This window comes from Salmo salar, chromosome ssa06 (assembly GCF_905237065.1).
Source record: "Salmo salar chromosome ssa06, Ssal_v3.1, whole genome shotgun sequence".
Taxonomy (NCBI): domain Eukaryota; kingdom Metazoa; phylum Chordata; class Actinopteri; order Salmoniformes; family Salmonidae; genus Salmo; species Salmo salar.
The window spans coordinates 38,893,719-38,913,768 of record NC_059447.1 but is presented as its reverse complement, the minus strand read 5'-3'; the positions used below and the strand labels follow the sequence as shown (position 1 = coordinate 38,913,768).

Genomic DNA, 20,050 nt, shown 5'->3' with positions numbered 1-20,050 from the left:
ATAAATTCCATTAGATGTTTCAATAATTTCTGTTAACGTGAACATTTATCATGACTACAGGTAAACCAATATCTTGAGACCATTAGAAACTGTATTCAACTTTGGCAAGTTTGCTTATGTTGATCCATAGAATAAATAAACATAGGCTACCATACTAGTGCAGCTTTTTGTTTTTTTTAAAACACATTTTATTACTTTAAGAATAACTGAGAAATGCATCAGCAATCTATGTACATTTAGTTTTATTGTTTTCCCTTGGGTTTGCGCAAAAAAATGAATGATGAACTGGGCTGAGGAATATGATGCTGCCTCATAGTGCACTTGAAACCCCAAATAATATGATTAGTCCTTAGGCATCCTTCAGTTTTCTTCTCTAATATGCTTCAATGTTAAGTTCCTTAGGACTTCTTGTCGTCTCCAGATCCTCATTTTCATATGTTCCTGTTCTAGATCACAGTTCTTCAATGTCAATAATAGAGGAACATTAGAAATACTGCCACTTTCCAAGGACTGTGTCTTTGATTGCATCAACAAACTGAACTGGCACCCAGTAGACCCAATACTGAGAGGCTTCTGTTGGACCCAACTGAAACGCCTAGGAAAGTGAATGACAGAAAATTAATTGCACCATAAATGAGAGTAAGATAGCTACTTTTGACAAATTAATGTATGTGTTTATGGAAAAAAAAACATACATTACATCAACTGCCAATCTGGCTTGTGCAGTTTGTAGTAAGGAAACGTGTTACCATCATGTGATAATCCTCATGGCCTTCAATGGGTTCAGTCACCACATGTTTGATGGAGCCCATTGGGATTTTCTCTGTCCTCTCTGTAGGAGAGAATATACACAGATAAGGGTGATTGCCATAACACGTTTTCCTTATACACAATCCAACCAAACCAGGGGGTCAGCTCACCTTTAGTTCCAATCCACAGTTGATCTTGTTCCAGTTTGAAGGTGAGACGAACTTTTCCACCAGATTTGTTGTACATTCCGGCTAGAGGCACTGTTGGTAAGCGTTCCTGTGTAACAAATGAGAGATCACTTGCTGATCATTAGTGGAAGAACAAGGAAGTAATTCACAATGACCCATCTCCAAGCTCCTGACCGTGATAGTGTTCCAGTGGAAATATCTGTGAGAAAAATACATAAACAGGGCAATATACACTGAGTATACAAAACATTAGGAACACCTGCTTTTTCCATGACATATAATGACCAGGTGAAAGCTAAGATCCCTTAATGATGTCACTTGTTAAATCTACTTAAATTCAGTGTAGATGAAAGGGAGGACAGGTTAAAGAAGGATTTTTATGTCTTGAGACAATTGAGAAATGGATTGTGTGTGTGCCATTCAGAGGGTGAATAGGCAAGACAAAAGATTGAAGTGCCTTTGAATGGGGTATGGTAGTAGGTGCCAGGCGCACCGGTTTGTGTAAAGAACTGCAACGCTGCTGGGTTTTTCACACTCAGTTTCCCGTGTGTATCAAGAATATTCCACTACCCAAAGGACATCCAACCAACTTGACAACTGTGGGAATCATTGGAGTCAACATGGGCCAGCATCCCTGTGGACACCTTGAGAGTCCATTCCCCAAGGAATTGAGGGTGTTCTGGGGGCAAGGGACGGGGGCTGCAACAACATTAGGAAGGTGTTCCTAATGCTTGGTATACTCAGTGTAAAACAACCATTAAAAGCATACTTTCCCAACCATCATTAGGGTTTTGTTGAAAATACTCACCTTTGATCCTTTAACAGATGGCATTATGTCCTCTGGTTTGCCTTTGTCCAACACCTTTCTGTGTTGCTGAAATTCAATACATTATTATTTTAAGTTCACAGTTGAATAAAAAATATCATAACCTGTGACTATACCTTGTTCAAATAAGTTGTTTATTTACAAATATGGAACTCAAAAGACGTTGAAAAGTCCTACTTTTTGCCGACACAAAGGTTCCTTTTTGTTTTCTTCAGCTTTAACTTCCTGCTGAATAACCTCTTTTGGAGTATTTACAGCTAGTACATCATTTATTGTAGATCCAACCACCATTATCTTTGCACCATTTGTAACTTTAATTTCACGTAGCGTCTTATCTTCTGGTAGCAGGCCTTTGTACATCACTTTCTGCATAGCAGGTGGAAGACCTATTAACAGAGAGAGAAAAAGAGAGTGGTTGAGAGACATTAATCAACTCTGTGACTGTTATACATATCCAAGTAGTTAGTACGCAAGCCTAAACAACTACTTACCAGTGAGTGAATGGATTCGCTCTTTCAGTTTGGCTCCAGTGCCATCTAACGGAATTTTGAGATCATACTTATTCTTGTTCCAAATAATCTTTAGATCCACCATCTCCTTTCCTTCATCACTGTCATCTCCATTGCTGACAGTAGGGTCCTGAGTTGAAGAGCTTTCCCCGGCATTATCTGTCCGAGACACAGTTTCCAATACTTCAGCATTCCCTTTGCCAACATTTTCACACAGTGGTTGTGGCTCTTTCAACGTGGCTTCAGTTTCCATTACGACTTCTTCACTTCCTATGAAAGGATTATGAAAGGCATAGCTTAACTGAGAATTCTCAACTCCACAAGAATTCTCAGCCAGGCACAGCTATGTCAAAGCCATAGAGTTGGTCAAAACTCAATGTCTGGGAATAGTTTGTCACATTAAGTCTTCTCAGCCAAGTAATAACTAGCAAGTATGGCATCATGCAGTTCGTTTGTTATGACAAAGCAGCTGCAAGCAACTGGCTGGTTGACCTATTTGGTATTCTGTGGGTCGTTTAGCCACGTTAGCTAAGTCTGACATCTCACGTGGCTGTTAGCGAGCTACTGTAGCTTATTTGCAAATAGCGCTAACTTGCTAGCTACCTAGTCATGCTAGCTAGCTAAGTTAGCTGACACATCCAAGCTACATTTGCAGTCAGATAGTTGGGTAGCTATTTAATATAACTTTCTAGCTTATAAATGCCTAATATACCTAATGTCGATAGCTACAAAATAACATAGTGATAGCTACAATTATTACATTTGCCCTAGGTTTCTAGAATCAAATTACAACTTATGTAACAGTAGCTCTAGTTATTTTGGCTATGTAACAAAATCGAAAGAGCTAACGTTAGCTAGCTAAATATGGTTGGCTAACAGCTAGCCAGTGACCAGGATAACCGGGCGAACATTGGATTATGAAGAAAATATGATTTTAAATCCCATTGACATGTTGAATTTGCATCAACGCCAGAAATACAATTAAATGCCTAAATTAATGAATTGAAAATTGCTAAATTGCACCGCATAGATATGTGGGAAAGCATAGCATTATATTTTTTTCAAAACCTACCATCCTGGGTCGCCATGATGATTGTGTACAATATGAAGTGAGACTGCTGGGAAACGTACGCGCTGACGTGTATTGGTCCTACGGGGCTTCCATTGCCTGTAAAGCGTTTGATAAATCTCAACTGTATGCTTGGTTTCTAATGAAAGTCATTGCCCCCCCCTCACAACAACGACATAAAGCTTGGTCGTATTGTATGCTGTCACGAGAAACTTTGCTCGCTAGCTATTAGATACATAGCCTACTAACTACAACAATCTACCAAATGTGCTAATAGTAGGGTTACGTTGAATTGGCTCGTGCTGATAACTTATTGACAGAGAGAGCGTGCGGAAGAAAAGTTACCATATGGACTTTTGAAGAAGAGTAGCCGAAAAGTGCTTGTCCAACAAAGGCGTGGGGGTCTCTAGCTATATTCTATGCTTTTTGTATTTGCTTAGCCATCTCAGAAATGTCTGGTCGACGCAAGAAGTGTAACTGTTGGAATAATCTTATCTCATTGCATTGAGTGCTGTGTAGCGACCTGGGACATCTACCAAGAGGTGGTGCAAGAATAATATAATCATGGCAGACCTCAGGATTTACAACGTTGTCATTCTGGGACTAGGATTTCTGTTCATTTTCACTGCCTTCACCACCTGTGGAAACATTGAAGTAAGTCAAAGAACACACTTTCACTTGTGTGACCTTAGCTGAAGTCGTTACTTAGGCAAACTATATTGACTGGTAATTTGTTTTGTTTGCTAGAGTCAATATCACTGGAGAAAATTCACACCTACAAAATAATATTACAGATACTAGCAACTACCCGAGCTAGCTAATTTATCTGAAATTGACAGCTGTTTGACCTCTCCCCTTCAAATTACATGTCATGTAGGCTACATACTCATAATAAATCAGAAATATAATATCTGTTGTCATTTGACATGTTTGTAATATATTGACTGATCAGTTGTTTTGTTTGCTAAGTAGTCAATTTAACTTGAGACTATGGGCTTGAGACTAGTTACCCATTGATAACTGCTATCTAAAGTTGGTAGCTGTTTGATATAAAAAAAAACTGGTTACATTAGACATGTCATAATTGTTTATCATTCATGATACATCAATATTTATATATGTCTTAATCCCATTCTTTTACTTTTAGATCTGTGTGTATTGTTGTGAAATGTTAGTTATTACTGCAATGCTGGAGCTAGGAACGCAAGCATTTCGCTACACCCACAATAACATCTGCTAAATATGGGAATGCGACCACTAAAATTTGATTGGAATTGTTGTCATTTTGCAGTTATGCTTTGCTTTTTTCAAGTCCATTGCCTTTGACTCTCAAGTTTAAGGACTTTTACCCCATGATAAATTGCATCAGTTTATTTTCCTGTGCATTTTCCAGCTCACATGACGTCCTCAGTAGCCATGTCAGTGGTGCATTGTTGGAGGAGTCCTGGGCCAGGCGCATCTTGTGTTTCCAATTTCTTCATCAGTCAATAGATTGTCATGGCAAAGGAATTACTCAAGTTAATAAATGTAAAGGTCAATATCTACAGGGCACATTGGTAGTGGTGGCAGCAATTTTTGAGAACATATTTTCTATGTTCAAATGCTCATATTAATATCCCATTTCTCCTCTATTTTATAGCAAACCATAGTTAAAGGCCTGGACAATGATACCTTCACTGGAAGTGGTTATCACAGGTGAGTTGGATGGTGTTACCATTGGCTAAATATTTGAAAACCACATTATCCCAGCGAAAAGAGTGGGGGAGATAATGTGCGTCTTTCAGAATCATTGACCCTTATACCAGATAGTAAACTTTTTCCTTCTGTACTGTTTTCTTTCTCTCCTTGTACAACAGCCTTGGAATCATCTATGGAATTTTTTCGTTTTCAAATTTGTTAGCTCCAACTGTTGTTGCAATAATTGGACCACAGTTTACAATGTTTTTCAGTGGAATTCTTTACAGGTGAGTATCAAGAATTCTAAAGGAATTACCCCCCCCCCCCCTATTTGCAGATGAGTAGTTGATTGACATTTCTGTCTGAAGTAGTTGTCTAGTTATAACAAGGTCATGTGCTGTTGTTTGTTATGGTTCCATTCTTTTTCATAGTGGTTACGTAGCTGTATTCATCACCCCATCAACATGGTCCTTTTACTTCACCTCAGTACTAATCGGCATAGGAGCAGCCAGTAAGTCCGGTTTCATGGGATCTCTCCTTTGTTCCCTCTGGTATCTGGTTAACATTCCCCGACTACAGAATCATTCACATCATTACATATTGGTACAGATATGTTTTTACATTGAACTCTCATGATTTACATGCTAGTTTGGTATAAAGTCATATACACTATATATACAAAGGACTGTATTTGGAAACCCCTTCAAATTAGTAGATCAGTCTATTTCAGCCACACCCGTTGCTGACAGGTGTATAAAATCGAGCACACAGCCATGCAGTCTCCATAGAGACACATTGTCAATAGAATCGCATTACTGAAGAGCTCAGTGACTCAACATGGCACCGTCATAGGATGCCACCTTTCCAACAAGTTAGTTCTTCAAATTTCTGCCCTGTAAGTGCTGTTATTCTGAAGTGGAAACGTCTACGAGAAACAACGGCTCAGCCGCAAAGTGGTAGGGCACACAAGCTCACAGAACGGGACTGCCGAGTGCTGAAGCACGTAGTGCGTAAAAATCATCCTTGCTTGAAACACTCACTACCGACTTCCAAACTCTGGTTGCAACATCAGCACAAGAACTGCTCTTTCGGGAGCTTCATGAAATGGGTTTCCATGGCCGAGCAGCCACACACAAGCCTAAGATCACCATGTGCAATGCCAAGTGTCGGCTGGAGTGGTGTAAAGCTCACTGCCATTGGACAGCAGTGGAAAGCAGTGGAAACGAGTTCTCTGGAGTGATTAATCACGCATCACCATATGACAGTCTGACGGACGAATCTGGGTTTGGCGGATGCCGAGAGAACACTACCTGCCCGAATGCATAGTGCAAAGTTTGGTGGAGGAGGAATAATGGTCTGGGGCTGTTTTTCATGGTTCTGGCTAGACCATTTACTTGAAGAGAATTCTTAACGCTACATCATACAATGACATTCTAGACAATTCTGTGCTTCCAACTTTGTGGCAACAGTTTGGGGAAGGTACTTTCCTAATTCAGCATGACAATGCCCCTGTGCACAAAGCGAGGTCCATACAGAAATGGTTTGTTGAGATCGGTGTGGAAGAACTTGACTGGCCTGCACAGAGCCCTGACCTCAACTGCAACGAACACCTTTGGGAGGAATTGGAATGCTGACTGTTAGCCAGGCCTAATCGCGCCCAACCTCACTAATGCTCTTGTGGCTGAATGGAAGCAAGTCCCCGCAGCAATGTCTCAACATCTAGTGGAAAGCCTTCCCTGAGTGGAGGCTGTTAGTGAGTGGAGGCTGTTATAGCTGCAAAGGAAGGACCAACTCCGTATTAATGCCCATGATTTTGGAATGAAATGTTCAACGAGCAGGTGTCTACATACTTTTGGTCACGTAGTGTATGTTTCACCTCTTTGTGCATATGCCTAATCCAATCCAAAATTCTCTCCATGCCTCTGGAGTCTGCTATTCTCTTATGCATGCCATTCATTCCTAACAAATTTGTAAACTGAGTTTACCCATTTTTTTTGCTGTCGGATTAATGATTTGAAAATTGTAAGAAGATCAAATGCCATAGTAATTACACAGTATTATAAACAGTTATCAATATGGGTACGGAAGATCAAATCAAGAAGAAGCATATGTCCTGTATGCATGGTAAAGAGTATTGAGTCTGTCTTGTCAGTTGCTGAGCATTGGACAAAGGTTACCATGGTTATGATGTCTGAAATGGAGCTTGTTAATGATTTACATAAAAGGGAAATGCTGGGGTTATGTTCATTATCTCTGATCGCAAGCAAAGCAAACATTTTACAAATGGGAGAGCTAAATGAGAATTCTTAGGGCAGATGAACTGAATTGTTTGATGTTAGTTTGTGCTAAATAAAATGGACACATTTTCCCTGAATAGTTCCCCGATAATGCATTTTGATCTATTCAAATGTCATTAAATAGCAACCATCTCTATTCATTACACCTGCAGTTCCTAATCAGCCTCTCTCACTCACACACTCTTTGTATCCCTTTCATCAGTGCTTTGGACAGCCCAAGGACACTTCCTTGTGGAGAACTCTGATGCTTCCACCATCAATAGAAACACAGGGATGTTTTGGGCCCTTTTACAGTGCAGGTATATTAATAGTATATATTAATGGTAGGCTATATAATAATGGCAGTCATTTCCATTATTTGGTGGCCTAGAGCAGAAGGTGTAATTGTAACACATTGTTTTCTTTTTCAGCATGTTATTTGGCAATCTTTACATTTATTTTGATTGGAATGGAAGGACAGAAATATCAGGTATGTGCCTGTGAAGATCATCCAATGGGAAAATATAGAGAAAATAGAGCTAACATTAATGGAAAATTGCAATTGCATCTTTGTTTTCATTTTGGATATGACTCATATGTCCTTCCAAAATTGTCGCCCTACTTAGTAATGGTGTATGTTATCTGTTTGACACTGTTTCCTTTGTTCTTGATGTCCCTCAGATAGGAGCAGAAAGACTATCTTTATAGGTCTGCTGGTTACCTCAGTGCTGGGAACACTCAGCTTCCTGGCTCTGAGAAAGACTCTTCCAACAGAGGAGGAGATGCTCAATGAGGAGGAAGGCCAGCCTTTGCTCTCATCTCGCATGATGTAAGTTTTCTAATTTATTGACAGTACTCTCTCACTGTACCCTTATTCCGATGGGAATCCATGGCACTGCGTTGGTGTCTCTGTTTTAAATGGTGGTTATTCATTCTGCTATGAATTTGAATATCACAGTATTGAAAATAAATCATGTATTTGTCTTGCTAATTTCATAATTTTCCATCTTAATGTTTGGCAGGTATAAGCAAAGAGCCAACTCTGCAGTACAAGATGCAAAGTCAGAATTCAGTAAGTTAATGTAGCTTCACAGGCACATTTGTTATTATACAATCAATCACTGATCTATTTCTTTGGGTTTAAGGACACCTCTGTTACTTCGTTTATGTTGTTTCACTGTTTACTATCCTGTTAGTCATCCAAAGGTATTCCTTGTGTGTCTCCTTCTCTTCAGGGACAATCCGGCAACTGCTCAAAACCAAAACCATATTGCTCCTGAGCTGTTGCATGGCATACAGTGGTAAGTAGATTGTACTGCACAACCAAAAGTCCAGACATTTCCCTCAGAGGAATAGTGTTTTTAGCAGTGTGTTGTCATCGTAGGTCTGGAGCTATCATTCTACAGTGGTGTGTATGGGACATGTATCGGGGCAACAACAGAGTTTGGAGCGGCAGCTAAAGGCTTGATTGGGATCTCCGGAATCGTGGTGGGGATTGGAGAGATAGTTGGTAGGTTTGTGTTGCCCAGTGTAACTTTTACCCATCACTCTTATGTTGGTGTTACTATCTAACAAGGAAGTAGTTTGACAGTAATCTGATGTGATTTGTCAGGTGGAGGCGTCTTTGGACTAGTATGTAAGAACAACCGATTCAGACGGACATCTGTGGTCTTCCTAGGGATGGTCGTCCATTTTGTCGCTTTCTACTTGATCTACCTCAACATCCCAGATGATGCCCCTGTGGTTTTAAAAACTAGCACACTAAACAAGCCATATCTGACACCAAGGTATTGTTTTAATATAAATGTTTTAAAAAACAATAAAAGCAGGGCTGTATATTGTTTTTATATTAATCAGAAATCATGTCAGTTGAAAACGACCTGTTGTAACCCCCTCACAGTTGAGCGTCTCCTATCTGTTTCCTAGTATCTCCATCGCATTGCTGTGTAGTTTCCTGCTTGGACTCGGTGACAGCTGTTTCAACACTCAACTGTACAGCATCTTGGGGCGTGTTTATGCTGAGCAAAGCGCGCCTGCTTTTGCCATCTTCAAATTCATCCAGGTAACCCCCGAGAGAGCTTTATACAGCTGATCGTTTACTAAAACATATGTACCAGCAACTGACTCAGTGGTGAGCTGGGTGTAGTTCATTGCAGTATAGTTAATTAATAACTTATGGCTGTTGTTTAGGTATGCGTAGGCTGATGTACACTACCGGTCAAAAGTTTTAGAACAGCTACTCATTCAAGGGTTTTTCTTTATTTTTACTATTTTCCACATTGTAGAATAATAGTGAAGACATCAAAACTATGAAATAACACATGGAATCATGTAGTAACCAAAAAAGTGTGAAACAAATCAAAATATATAGTTTATATTTCAGATTCTTCAAATAGCCACCCTTTGCAGTGATGACAGTTTTGCGCACACACTTGGCATTCTCTCAACCAGCTTCATGAGGTAATCACCTGGAATGCATTTCAATTAACAGGTTTGCCTTCTTAAAAGTTATTTGTGGAATTTCTTTCCTTCTTAATGTGTTTGAGCCAATCATTTGTGTTGTGACAAGGTAAGTGGGTATACAGAAGATAGCCCTATTTGGTAAAAGAGAACTTGTTCTCAACCTGGTTAAATAAAGGTGAAATCAAAATAAATAAATACAATTTAAAAAAAGACCAAATCCATATTATGGCAAGAACAGCTCAAAAGAGAAACAACTGTCCATCATTACTTTAAGACATGAAGTTCAGTCAATACGGAACATTTCAAGTACTTTGAAAGTTGCTTCACTGCAGTTGCAAAAACCATCAAGTGCTATGATGAAACTGGCTCTCATGAGGACCGCCAAAGGAACAGAAGACCCAGAGTTACCTCTGCTGCAGAGAATAAGTTCATTAGAATTACCAGCCTCAGAAATTGCAGCCCAAATAAATTCTTCAGAGTTCAAGTAACCGACACCTCAACATCAACAGTTCAGAGGAGACTTTGTGAATCAGGCCTTCATGGTCGAATTGCTGCAAAGAAACCACTACTAATGGACACCAATAAGAAGAAGAGACTTGCTTGGGCCAAGAAACATGAGCAATGGACATTAGACCAGTGGGAATTTGTCCTTTGGTCTGGAGTCCAAATTGTAGATTTTTGGTTCCAACAGGCGTGTCTTTGTGAGACGCGGTGTGGGTGAACGGATGATCTCCGCATGTGTATTTCCCATCGTAAAGCATGGAGGAGGAAGTGTTATGGTCTGGGGGTGCTTTGCTGGTGACACTGTCCGTGATTTATTTAGAATTCAAGGTACACTTAACCAGCATGGCTACCACAGCATTCTGCAGCGGTACGCCATCCCATCTGGTTGGGGCTTAGTGGGACTGTCATTGATTTTTCAACAGGACAATAACCCAACACACCTCCAGGCTGTGTAAGTGCTAGTCTACCAAAAAGGAGAGTGATGGAGTGCTACATTAGATGACCTGACCTCCACAATCCCCTGACCTCAATCCAATTGAGATGGTTTGGGATGAGTCAACCCGCAGAATGAAGGAAAAGCAGCCAACAAGTGCTCAGCATATGTGGGAACTCCTTCAAGACTTTTCGAAAAGTATTCCAGGTGAGCTGGTTGAGAGAATGCCAAGAGTGTGCAAAGCTGTCATCAAGGAAAAGGGTGCCTATTTGAAGAATCTCAAATATAAAATATATTAAGATTTGTTTAACATTTTTTTGGTAACTACAAGATTCCATATGTGTTATTTCATAGTTTTGATGTCTTCACTATTATTCTACAATATATAAAACAGTAAAAATAAAGAAAAACCCTTGAATGAGTAGGTGTTCTAAAACTTTTGACCGGTAGTGTATCCCTTGTGTGGTTATACTGTAAGAATAACTAGAGGGAAGGACGATTGAAGGCCTTCTTGTGTCGGTCTATTTAGCCACATAAACATGCATTAGTTTATTACATTAGAATTCTGTAAGAACTCACAATCTAAGATACAATTCAGACATTACTGTGACAGTAGTAACACAAAGTCAACTCTTTGTATTACTTTCAATGTTCAATGTTTTCTTCTTTCCTTTGCCAGTCCATTTTTGCAGCAGTTGCCTTCTTCTACAGTGGCTACTTGCTGTTGACATGGCAACTGCTTATTATGGTCATCCTGGGCTTCACTGGAACACTCTGCTTCTTCATGGTGGAAAGAATACAGAACTTCTCTGTAGACCTACAACAAGAGTATTAGGACCTGTCATTTCAACACTGGCACAGTCATGTGTGTCAGACTTACATTTTTAGGTTTTTTAACAGGAAAGATACTTTGCACCTTCAAGGTCTTAGCTTTAACTTATCTTGCACAACACACTAATTATATCATGATTAAATGTAATTTTTAAACTTTTACAATAGGATTGTGTATGTGTAATATGTCGTAACCACTCACATGATGTATTAGCTGTCTTTATGCGTTGCTCTCAGGGTTGTTATTTAAGATAGTCTCATTGTTGCAAATTCTGTGGTTGTGTTATAATACGTCATACATTTCGTAACTTGATGGAATTGTTTTTAGATGTTTGTTAGAATTTAAGATGCATACGAAACAGAAGAAATGTTCATATTGAGGCTTATTGAATGATCTTACAGTTTGAGAAAATATGTTGTTAGTGACAAAAACACGCTAGCTATGTATGGGAAACGATATTGATGTATACCGGAAAATGTAATGCTGTGTTGAAATGTGTATAGACAGACAAAATTGTTCCAACCTAATCTATGACAATTCTCAACATCCACCATGCCAAAGCTTACAAGAGCTATCCAGTGATTTAAAAAAACCAATATTGCCTTATAATAATACAATTACTGTACAACTTATTTTCTGTACCCATGGCATGTAGTAGAGTAGTTAGAAAATACATCCATAAGCATTAACATTTATGGTATCCTTTTACTTCCATTTTTTATATTTTACATATCAATATGTTGTCAGTCATGCATACTAAGTGCCTGTTAATGTTTTGGTGGTTTGTATTTGTTATAAATAAAGCGAATGTCTATTGTAAACTTCAACAAAAAAAAGATTAGGTATAAGTAACCTATTTGCAATATGAGTTCCTGTCCTCTGTGGTAATGAGAAGGTACAAACACAATCAGATTTTAAAAATGTAAATCAACTAGTGCGCTTACTTGTACCTCTTCTTGGTTTGTGTCTTCCAAAGTGTTGGTAGACGTCACTGGGCAAGTGCAACAATTGATTTTTTTACTGGGAATTGAAGTTCTAGATTGCACATTCAATATCAGAGGTTATTGTGTGGGACATCAACATGCAATACACATTATGCTCAGGAGATGGTGCTAAAATACCACAGTAGGCCTCAATTTAGATTAGAATGAAGGAAACACGGTTATGTTGATCATACAATAAAAAGCACTCTAATTCAACTCCTATTACAACTATTCCTTTCTAAAGACTGTCAGGTAGCACCTATACTGTTGCGGTTCTCCTTTTCTTAGATGCAGGAAACCGATATGTTAACTCAGTCCAAGCAGAGACATTAGCATCCGCATTTTAATGCACTTCTCTTTTTTTCCTACCATGGCAATAGGTTGGGTGTGCTGTTTTCTATTGCAAGTCCTTTCTGGTCCTGTACATCATAGTAAATGTGTGGTACATACAGTGGTGGAAAAAGTACCTAATTGTCATACTTGAGTAAAAGTAAAGATTCCTTAATATAAAATGACTCAAGTGAAAGTCACCAAAAGTAAATGTAATTGCTAAAATATATTTAGGTATCAAAAATAAAAGTATAAACCATTTCAAATTCCTTATATTAAGCAAACCAGACAGCACGGTTTTCAACTTTACGGTTAGCCAGGGGCACATTCCAACACTCAGACATAATTTACAAACAAAGCATTTGTGTTTAGTGAGTCCGCTAGATAAGATGCAGTAGGGATGACCAGGGATTTTCTCTTTAAGTGTGTGAATTAGACTATTTTCCTGTCCTGCTAAGCATTCAAAATGTACTCTTGGGTGTCAGGGAAAATGTATGGAGTAGAAAGTACATTATTTTCTTTAGGAATGTAGTGTAGTAGAAGTAAAAGTTGACAAAAATATAAATAGTAAAGTATAAATAGTAAAATATAAATAGTAAACTACAGATACCTCAAAAAACTACTAAAGTAGTACTTTACACCACTGGGTACATATTGCTAAAGGTGATGCAGACTTTCAGCCTAAAATATGTTCCATTACAAATGCTCACCTTAAAATGCATCTATGTCAACCATTTTATTACACTTGCAACAATTTAGATAGAAAGCTAAAAGTGATTTAATTGTTAGTACCCCATAAAAGTGATGTATATTTTCTCCCTCTAAAAAGGACATTTTAATGTTGATCACTGCAGTTCATTTGTTTTCAAAGCAAGGTTCAAGAGCAGGGCCCATAAATCATAGAGGTGGATGAGGAGCCTTAGAGAAGCGTTGGACCAGTGAGGGCACCAGAGGTCCCACAGTACTTCACAGGTAATTGAGTATTGATTGCATTATAATCAGAATTCTAAAGTGTTCTTCCTTTGTGCTATTTCCTAGTCAATTGTGCAACTTGATCCTTTGCATACAAACATAAAGAAGAATGTGTGGTATAAGTCCTGAAATGTACATTAGCTACTGGAATCTACAAGTGCTCACCTGGTATTTCTAACACTAACTGGACCGACGCTTAACATACCTGCAACGCAGAGAAGTACATAGGTATTTGAGCTATTAAATGACAATGACAGAAAGTGGTGCCCATGACACATTTTCAAGACAACCTTTGAGCTGCCTTTTTATCCTCAACAAAATTCAATTTTGCAATGAAGCCTGTGAAAAGTAATTTCCATCACTTGCATTGCCTGTCCAAAGCATTTGAAGTATGACATAGCTATGAATGCCACCATGCATTCCTGCATTCTTGCTCAATATAAGCGTGACAAGTTGGCATAGCAGACCTGTGGCTCTGTGAAAATGGCCTTTCACAATCCCCTCCGGTGTCTCTACACTTCTATCTTGGCCTTTGTTCAAAACCAGCCTGTCACAAAACCACCACAATACTGTGAAAGAAATTATGCTGAATGCCTCAGTCATTCCAACCATATACTATTATTGATGGTTATTAAACTGTGGCAAACGCCTCACAAGTTTCTGCATGATAAACCATCGCTATGTGTGTCACTAGTCAGGTAATCTTTACTCAAGCTTCACTAGTTAAGCGAAGAGCTTTGAAGGGGAAAAAGTGTTTATGTTTTCTACAATAAACACTACAAAACATGAACTTCATCCTCAGAAAATAACCCTAAACCAAGCCAATTTTTTTGTTTAACCTGATTCGCAACACATCTATGACATCAGAGGCTGGCTCTACTTTGGGTGTGTATTTCCATGGAAGCTGCAATGTACTTGTTTCAATAAACAGTGCAATAAGGAAGTAGGCCTACCCCTTTTCTTTAGAAATTCAACCTCAGTGTTTGCAAGTTATCACTATTTTGTCTATCAAGCATCAGATGCAATGAAACTGTCTGACTATTTTGGGAAGCCATTAGAAGAGAAGTAACTTTTAGAGGCTGGAGACTAGTTTGACGACCTTGATGTGTAATCTAGATGTTATTGTAACGGCTGTCGTAGAGAGGGGACCAAAGTGCAGCGTGTTGATTGCTTATGATGAATATTTATTATAACTCAAAACACTAAAGGAAAAATAACAAAGAGAAAAACAAAAGCGCACAGTTCTGTCAGGTATATAAACTAAACAGAAGACAACTACTCACCAACACAGGTGGGAAAAAAAAAAAAAAACTACTTAAGTAGGATCTCCAATTAGAGACAACGAGGACCAGCTGCCTCTAATTGGAGATCATCCCCCAAAAAACAACATAGAAATAGAAAAACTAGAACCTAAACAGATATACAAAACATAGAAAAACACAAAACACCCCCTGTCACACCCTGACCTACTCTACCATAGAAAATAACATCTTACTATGGTCAGGACGTGACAGTTATTGCTCAGTATTTCAACTGAAGTACACACCCTTATTTTTTTACATCCCAGATGTTGAACAACCTGTTTCAGACAGATGAGGCAAAGACAAGACATGTTATATCTCTTCAACAATTAACTGTTGCAGTTCCCCACACACAAATGTTAATTTACAGAAGCTGTACATCCAAAAATGTGGAACATTTCTGGACATGAGGCTACAGCATTTTCATGGCAGAATGGTATTCAAACTGTTTGTATAATATAGAAAAAACATATATATGAGCTCAAGTCCCCAAAATAAAATAAATTGTAAAGTGAAGTGCAAAAGTGTCTTATAATTACACACAATGATAAGCGCTGTCATTGTCTATTTGCATGGCTTGGTCTGAACAGAAAGCAGTAAGAAAGGGACTTCCAGGTATCGGACATTGTCCTCCCTGTGAGTTGGGTATGACATTTAGAGGCATGTTCCCCATGGAGCTTTGAGGGATCTCAGTCTCCAGACACTTGTTCAGCAGTTTGTCTGAAACACACTGATCTGGGCTATTTTGTCCCAGGCTCTGTAAAGTCTGATAATCGCCATCACTCGGGGGGAGGCTGCATCCAGGGTCAGGCAGGCTGTGGTAACGGATCCACATCGTAAATCAGTGGCTCGCTACTGTCCACATCCTGGAAACCCTTAAGTGGCAGTGGCACATCCATGAAGGCATCAGTTCCTCTCTCATTGTCCTTACCGACCGCCTCACTGAAGTTCTGATATCCAGCCACGACACTGATAGCATTGTGAGGTTTGGACACATTGCTGTCATTAGAGCCGTAGATCAGACTGGTGTCCTCTGCTGATGTGGTAGTCTCTGAATCATCACTGGCGCCATCACACGGGTGATATGAAAAGTCGGTTTGCAAGAGGGGTGCACAGTTAGTGGACAAGTTAAGGTCTTGTTGACCAGTACCAAGAAACAGCTGTGGATGGCCATTTTTCAGCACTTCAGCCTCACCAGAATGGTAGGAGTTACAAAAGAGCAGAGGCTGCATAGGAAATGAGGATGTCTTGCTTGTTGTTAACTCTTGAAGGGAGTTGAGGGGCACTGAGGGGGAGTAGGTAATATTGTTGAAACAAAACAACCCACAAGAGCCTCCAGACTCACCCATGAAATGTTTTTTAGTCAGATGATTGTAGTCAGATGAACACACACCAATGTCTCGATTTGACTCAGGGCAGTTAATTTCTGTACCATCATCTGTCATAGGAGGGGCTAAAAGCAATGACTGAGGATTCCCGTCCAAAGGAACAAGGCTGGGAAAGACTTTGCTCAGGGCCTCTTGAAGATGACTAATGATCTGCACATTACTAGGCTCCGGGCTCTTTGAACATGTCTGGGCATAACTGCTCCCATCTACTGTCGAGGGGTTTGTCCTGTAGGGAAAAGACAAGCGGGCAATTTACAGTGAATTAAAGCTTATTTTCATTGCAAGGACTTGAATGCCAACGCGAATAGGACTGAACACGAAGACATCTTTTTAATTTTGCTATGTTTATATTGCATCAATATGCTCACCGTGTTTTTCCTTCAGTGTCCATTTTCAAAGAATCAACATAGATGGAGGATAAAAGTATTTTGGGAGGAGACAATACCTGTGGTGGAGAACAAACATCACTAAATGCAAATACACAAATGGAAGGAATTACAGTAGGAAAGTTATGAAGGTTTACAGTTTATTTAAACATATAATATTTAAGCAATAAGGCCTGAGGAGGTGTGGTATATGACCAATATGGCTAAGGGCTGTTCTTATGCACAACGCAATGTGGAGTGCCTGGACACAGCCCTTAGTTGTGGTATTTTGGCCATATACCACAAACCGCTGAGGTGCCTTATTGATATTATAAACTGGTTAGCAACGTAATTAGAACAGTACAAATATTTTAGTTGTCATACCCATGGTATACGTGGTATACAGACAATCAGCATTCAGGGCTCAAACCACCCAGTTTATAATTGGAGATAGAGCCTCACCTTAGGTACTCCTGGAACCATATACAAAAGGTCTGAGTTTGAACATTTAGGAATATTATCCCACAACTTGGTTTTGAGTCTGCAGAGGGGGGAAATAGGAGGATTTGAAAGCCTATAGGGCCAATTTGAAGCTGTATGATAAATGTTTAAGGAAACAGACATACTGTCACCTACAGACATGTCAGGACAACTTACCTAACACTGCACCAAAACAAAGCACTTGTGATGATGATAACAGCAATGCAGCTGAAAACAATGACAATCTGGAGCACTTTCCGAGATGATGCAGCTGTGGAGCAGAGAAGAATATACAATGAGCTACAAGGTGAAAGTGAAATTAAGGTTTGAAAACCCATGGATGATAAATCTCATTTAATCACTTACGGTTAGTGAATTCCAACTCTTCACTCCAGTCACTGAAATGGCCGCTCCAGTCAGTATAGGTTCTGACCTTCAGAGCATAAATGGTGTTTGGCTCCAAGTCTCTGCCAAGTAATTCATGGGAAGTTGTTGATTCATTTCTGGACACCTGTAGGAACAAAGGAAAGGGCTAGAGGGAAAGTTGTCTTTGTGATGTGATAGCAAACAGGGGAATGATGTAATATGAGGGATTTATCATATCACCCTCCTTTACCTCATCTGTTTCTCCTTTCTTTCTGTAGCTCAATTCGGCAACCAAGACCTTAGGAAACAGTGCATTATCAGGGTAGTTTGTCCTCCATTTGACCAGGAAATTCCCATTTTCTGTTGGTTTCACATCTTGGATGGTGGGGGTTTTGGGTTTTACTGTACAGGGCAACGATAGGTATGGTTTGACATATCAATCAATTAAAGCATGGTTTAATTTAATGCAATATTCTTTATAACAGTAATTTTCAAATAGCAATCTGCATATGTAGATGCAACTCACTGCTGCATTTGATACAGAGGACTTTGGAATTTAGGCGTTTCCCAGATTTCCAAAGTGTTGCTTTAAACTCCTCCCCAATAATAAGGTGCATTTGATCAATAGAGCATCCACATTTGGAAACATCATTGGACCGCTCCTTTTCCTTGAAAGTACAATCATTCTTGCCTCTGGGAAATAAGTAAAAAAATTATTCAGTTTTGAAATAAAATATGACTTCCTGGTGAGATTAACATCGACAATAGAAAAACTTTAACAATCATACACTTACCTATTTTGTGCGCCCAATAATTTCAATGTCATGTTGTATTCAGCACACTTAGACTTGTCAGTTGTAAAATGGCAAACCATACTTTTGTCATAGTCGTTGAAGCATTGAAGATTTCCGTCACTCATTGCTACAAGTAATTAACAAACAAAAAGCTTGTCAAATGTTAATCATGATCAGGTAAAAATACTGTGGTTAAATATACTTACATGTTTATAGGCTAAATAAAAAAGACTGCTTACCATCATCAGCTATCAAAGTCCCAAGGTTTGTGACTATAATAAGCAATAGAAACATTGTTGCTGAATACTTGAGAGTAAACCACACAGTATAGTTCAATCTGAAATCAGAAAGAGAAAATGTTTCAAATCAAATTTTATTGGTCACATGCAGATGTTAATGCGAGTGTAGCGAAATGCTTGTTTACGGTTAGTGTTTAAATTCCTGCACATTACAATAGGCTACATGTTAGCCTAAATGTGAAACAGTAAGTGATTATAACAGTGGTGTAAATTACTTAAGTAAAAATACTTTAAAGTACTACTTAAGTAGTTTTTTGGGGTGTCTGTACTCTACTTTACATTTCTTTAAAACTTTTACTCCACTACATTCCTGAAGAAAATAATGTACTTTTTACTCCATACATTTTCCCTTACACCCAAAAGTACTCATTACATTTTAAATGCTTAGCAGGACAGAAAATGGTCCAATTCACACACTTATCAAGAGAACATCCCTGGTTATCCCTACTGCATCTGAGCTGGTGGACTCACTAAACACAATTGCTTTGTTTGTAAATTATGTCTGAGTGTTGTAGTGTGCCCCTGGCTATCCATACATTTAAATTGTGCTGTCTGGTTTGTTTAATATAAGGAATTTTGTATTATTTGTACTTTAACTTTAACTTTTGATACTTAAGTATATTTTAGCAATTACATTTCATTTTGATACTTAAGTATATTTAAAACCAAATACTTTAAGAATTTTGCTCAAGAAGTATTTAACTGGGTAACTTTCACTTTTAATTGAGTCATTTTCTAATAAGGTATCTTTACTTTACTTTTGTGGGTCTACAATTGTTGCTTTTGATAATAGACCTAACTTTCCCACTAGATTCCCTTGATTACATACAGATATAGCAAATAGAAAGTCACTCACCCTCACAATGATAGATTATAATTTTGAGGAAGTACTCATTCCTTTAAAAGAACAAACAAACAAAAAAGGAATCTATAATACAGTATATAATCTTCATACGATCTACAGTGATAACAATCATTTGTCACTTTACACGAATAGAAATAGCTGCGGTTTTAACGACTACGAATTGCTTACTGGAAATTATAGTTCCAACAGGACACACCTTTCATGGGAAAGTCGTCCCCCTTGTACGACCATATCACGCTTTGTTTTTGTTTTATGGTTGATTACCAACTTCAAATTCCAACAATGACATCTTAATAAAATTGCAATATTTTTGCAAATTGATCTATTGCCGGGAAGTCCGTTTGCAGATAAAGACATGGAACCCTGAGCCACTGAGTTTC

General features: G+C 38.7%; 2 protein-coding genes and 1 pseudogene across 5 annotated transcripts; 1 reads left to right on the top strand and 2 right to left on the bottom strand.

The window, feature by feature from the left end:
* Positions 1–225: 225 nt before the first annotated feature.
* Positions 226–3,499, bottom strand: LOC100194516 (protein LOC562437-like). Of its 4 annotated transcripts, none has more exons than XM_045719432.1 (7): positions 3,346–3,499; positions 2,256–2,543; positions 1,942–2,150; positions 1,747–1,812; positions 921–1,026; positions 696–832; positions 226–595 (listed from the first exon to the last, which is right to left on the bottom strand). In XM_045719432.1, exons 1-6 carry the CDS (start codon positions 3,359–3,361, stop codon positions 702–704), a joined length of 816 nt encoding a protein of 271 aa, XP_045575388.1. In that variant the 5' UTR covers positions 3,362–3,499; the 3' UTR covers positions 226–595; positions 696–701.
* A 6-nt stretch (positions 3,500–3,505) lies between these two features.
* LOC106607346 (UNC93-like protein MFSD11) lies at positions 3,506–12,726 on the top strand. Its single transcript, XM_014204232.2, has 13 exons — positions 3,506–3,996; positions 4,982–5,037; positions 5,199–5,306; positions 5,451–5,530; positions 7,519–7,615; positions 7,727–7,785; positions 7,977–8,124; positions 8,318–8,367; positions 8,531–8,596; positions 8,680–8,805; positions 8,908–9,082; positions 9,222–9,357; positions 11,375–12,726. Exons 1-13 carry the CDS (start codon positions 3,907–3,909, stop codon positions 11,528–11,530), a joined length of 1,347 nt encoding a protein of 448 aa, XP_014059707.1. The 5' UTR covers positions 3,506–3,906; the 3' UTR covers positions 11,531–12,726.
* A 2,729-nt stretch (positions 12,727–15,455) lies between these two features.
* Positions 15,456–19,883, bottom strand: LOC106607345 (uncharacterized; annotated as a pseudogene).
* Positions 19,884–20,050: the final 167 nt, after the last annotated feature.

Bases quoted from the DNA above. Each gene is read 5' to 3' on its own strand.
- LOC106607346 (XM_014204232.2), top strand. From the start codon at position 3,907: ATGGCAGACCTCAGGATTTACAACGTTGTCATTCTGGGACTAGGATTT. The intron at 8,806-8,907 runs GTAGGTTTGTGT...GTGATTTGTCAG, and splicing joins GGGGATTGGAGAGATAGTTG to GTGGAGGCGTCTTTGGACTA. The intron at 9,358-11,374 runs GTAACCCCCGAG...TTCCTTTGCCAG, and splicing joins CCATCTTCAAATTCATCCAG to TCCATTTTTGCAGCAGTTGC.
- LOC100194516 (XM_014203973.2), bottom strand. The intron at 2,151-2,255 runs GTAAGTAGTTGT...CTCTGTTAATAG, and splicing joins GCGAATCCATTCACTCACTG to GTCTTCCACCTGCTATGCAG. The intron at 1,027-1,746 runs GTGAGTATTTTC...TTTGTTACACAG, and splicing joins CATCTGTTAAAGGATCAAAG to GAACGCTTACCAACAGTGCC.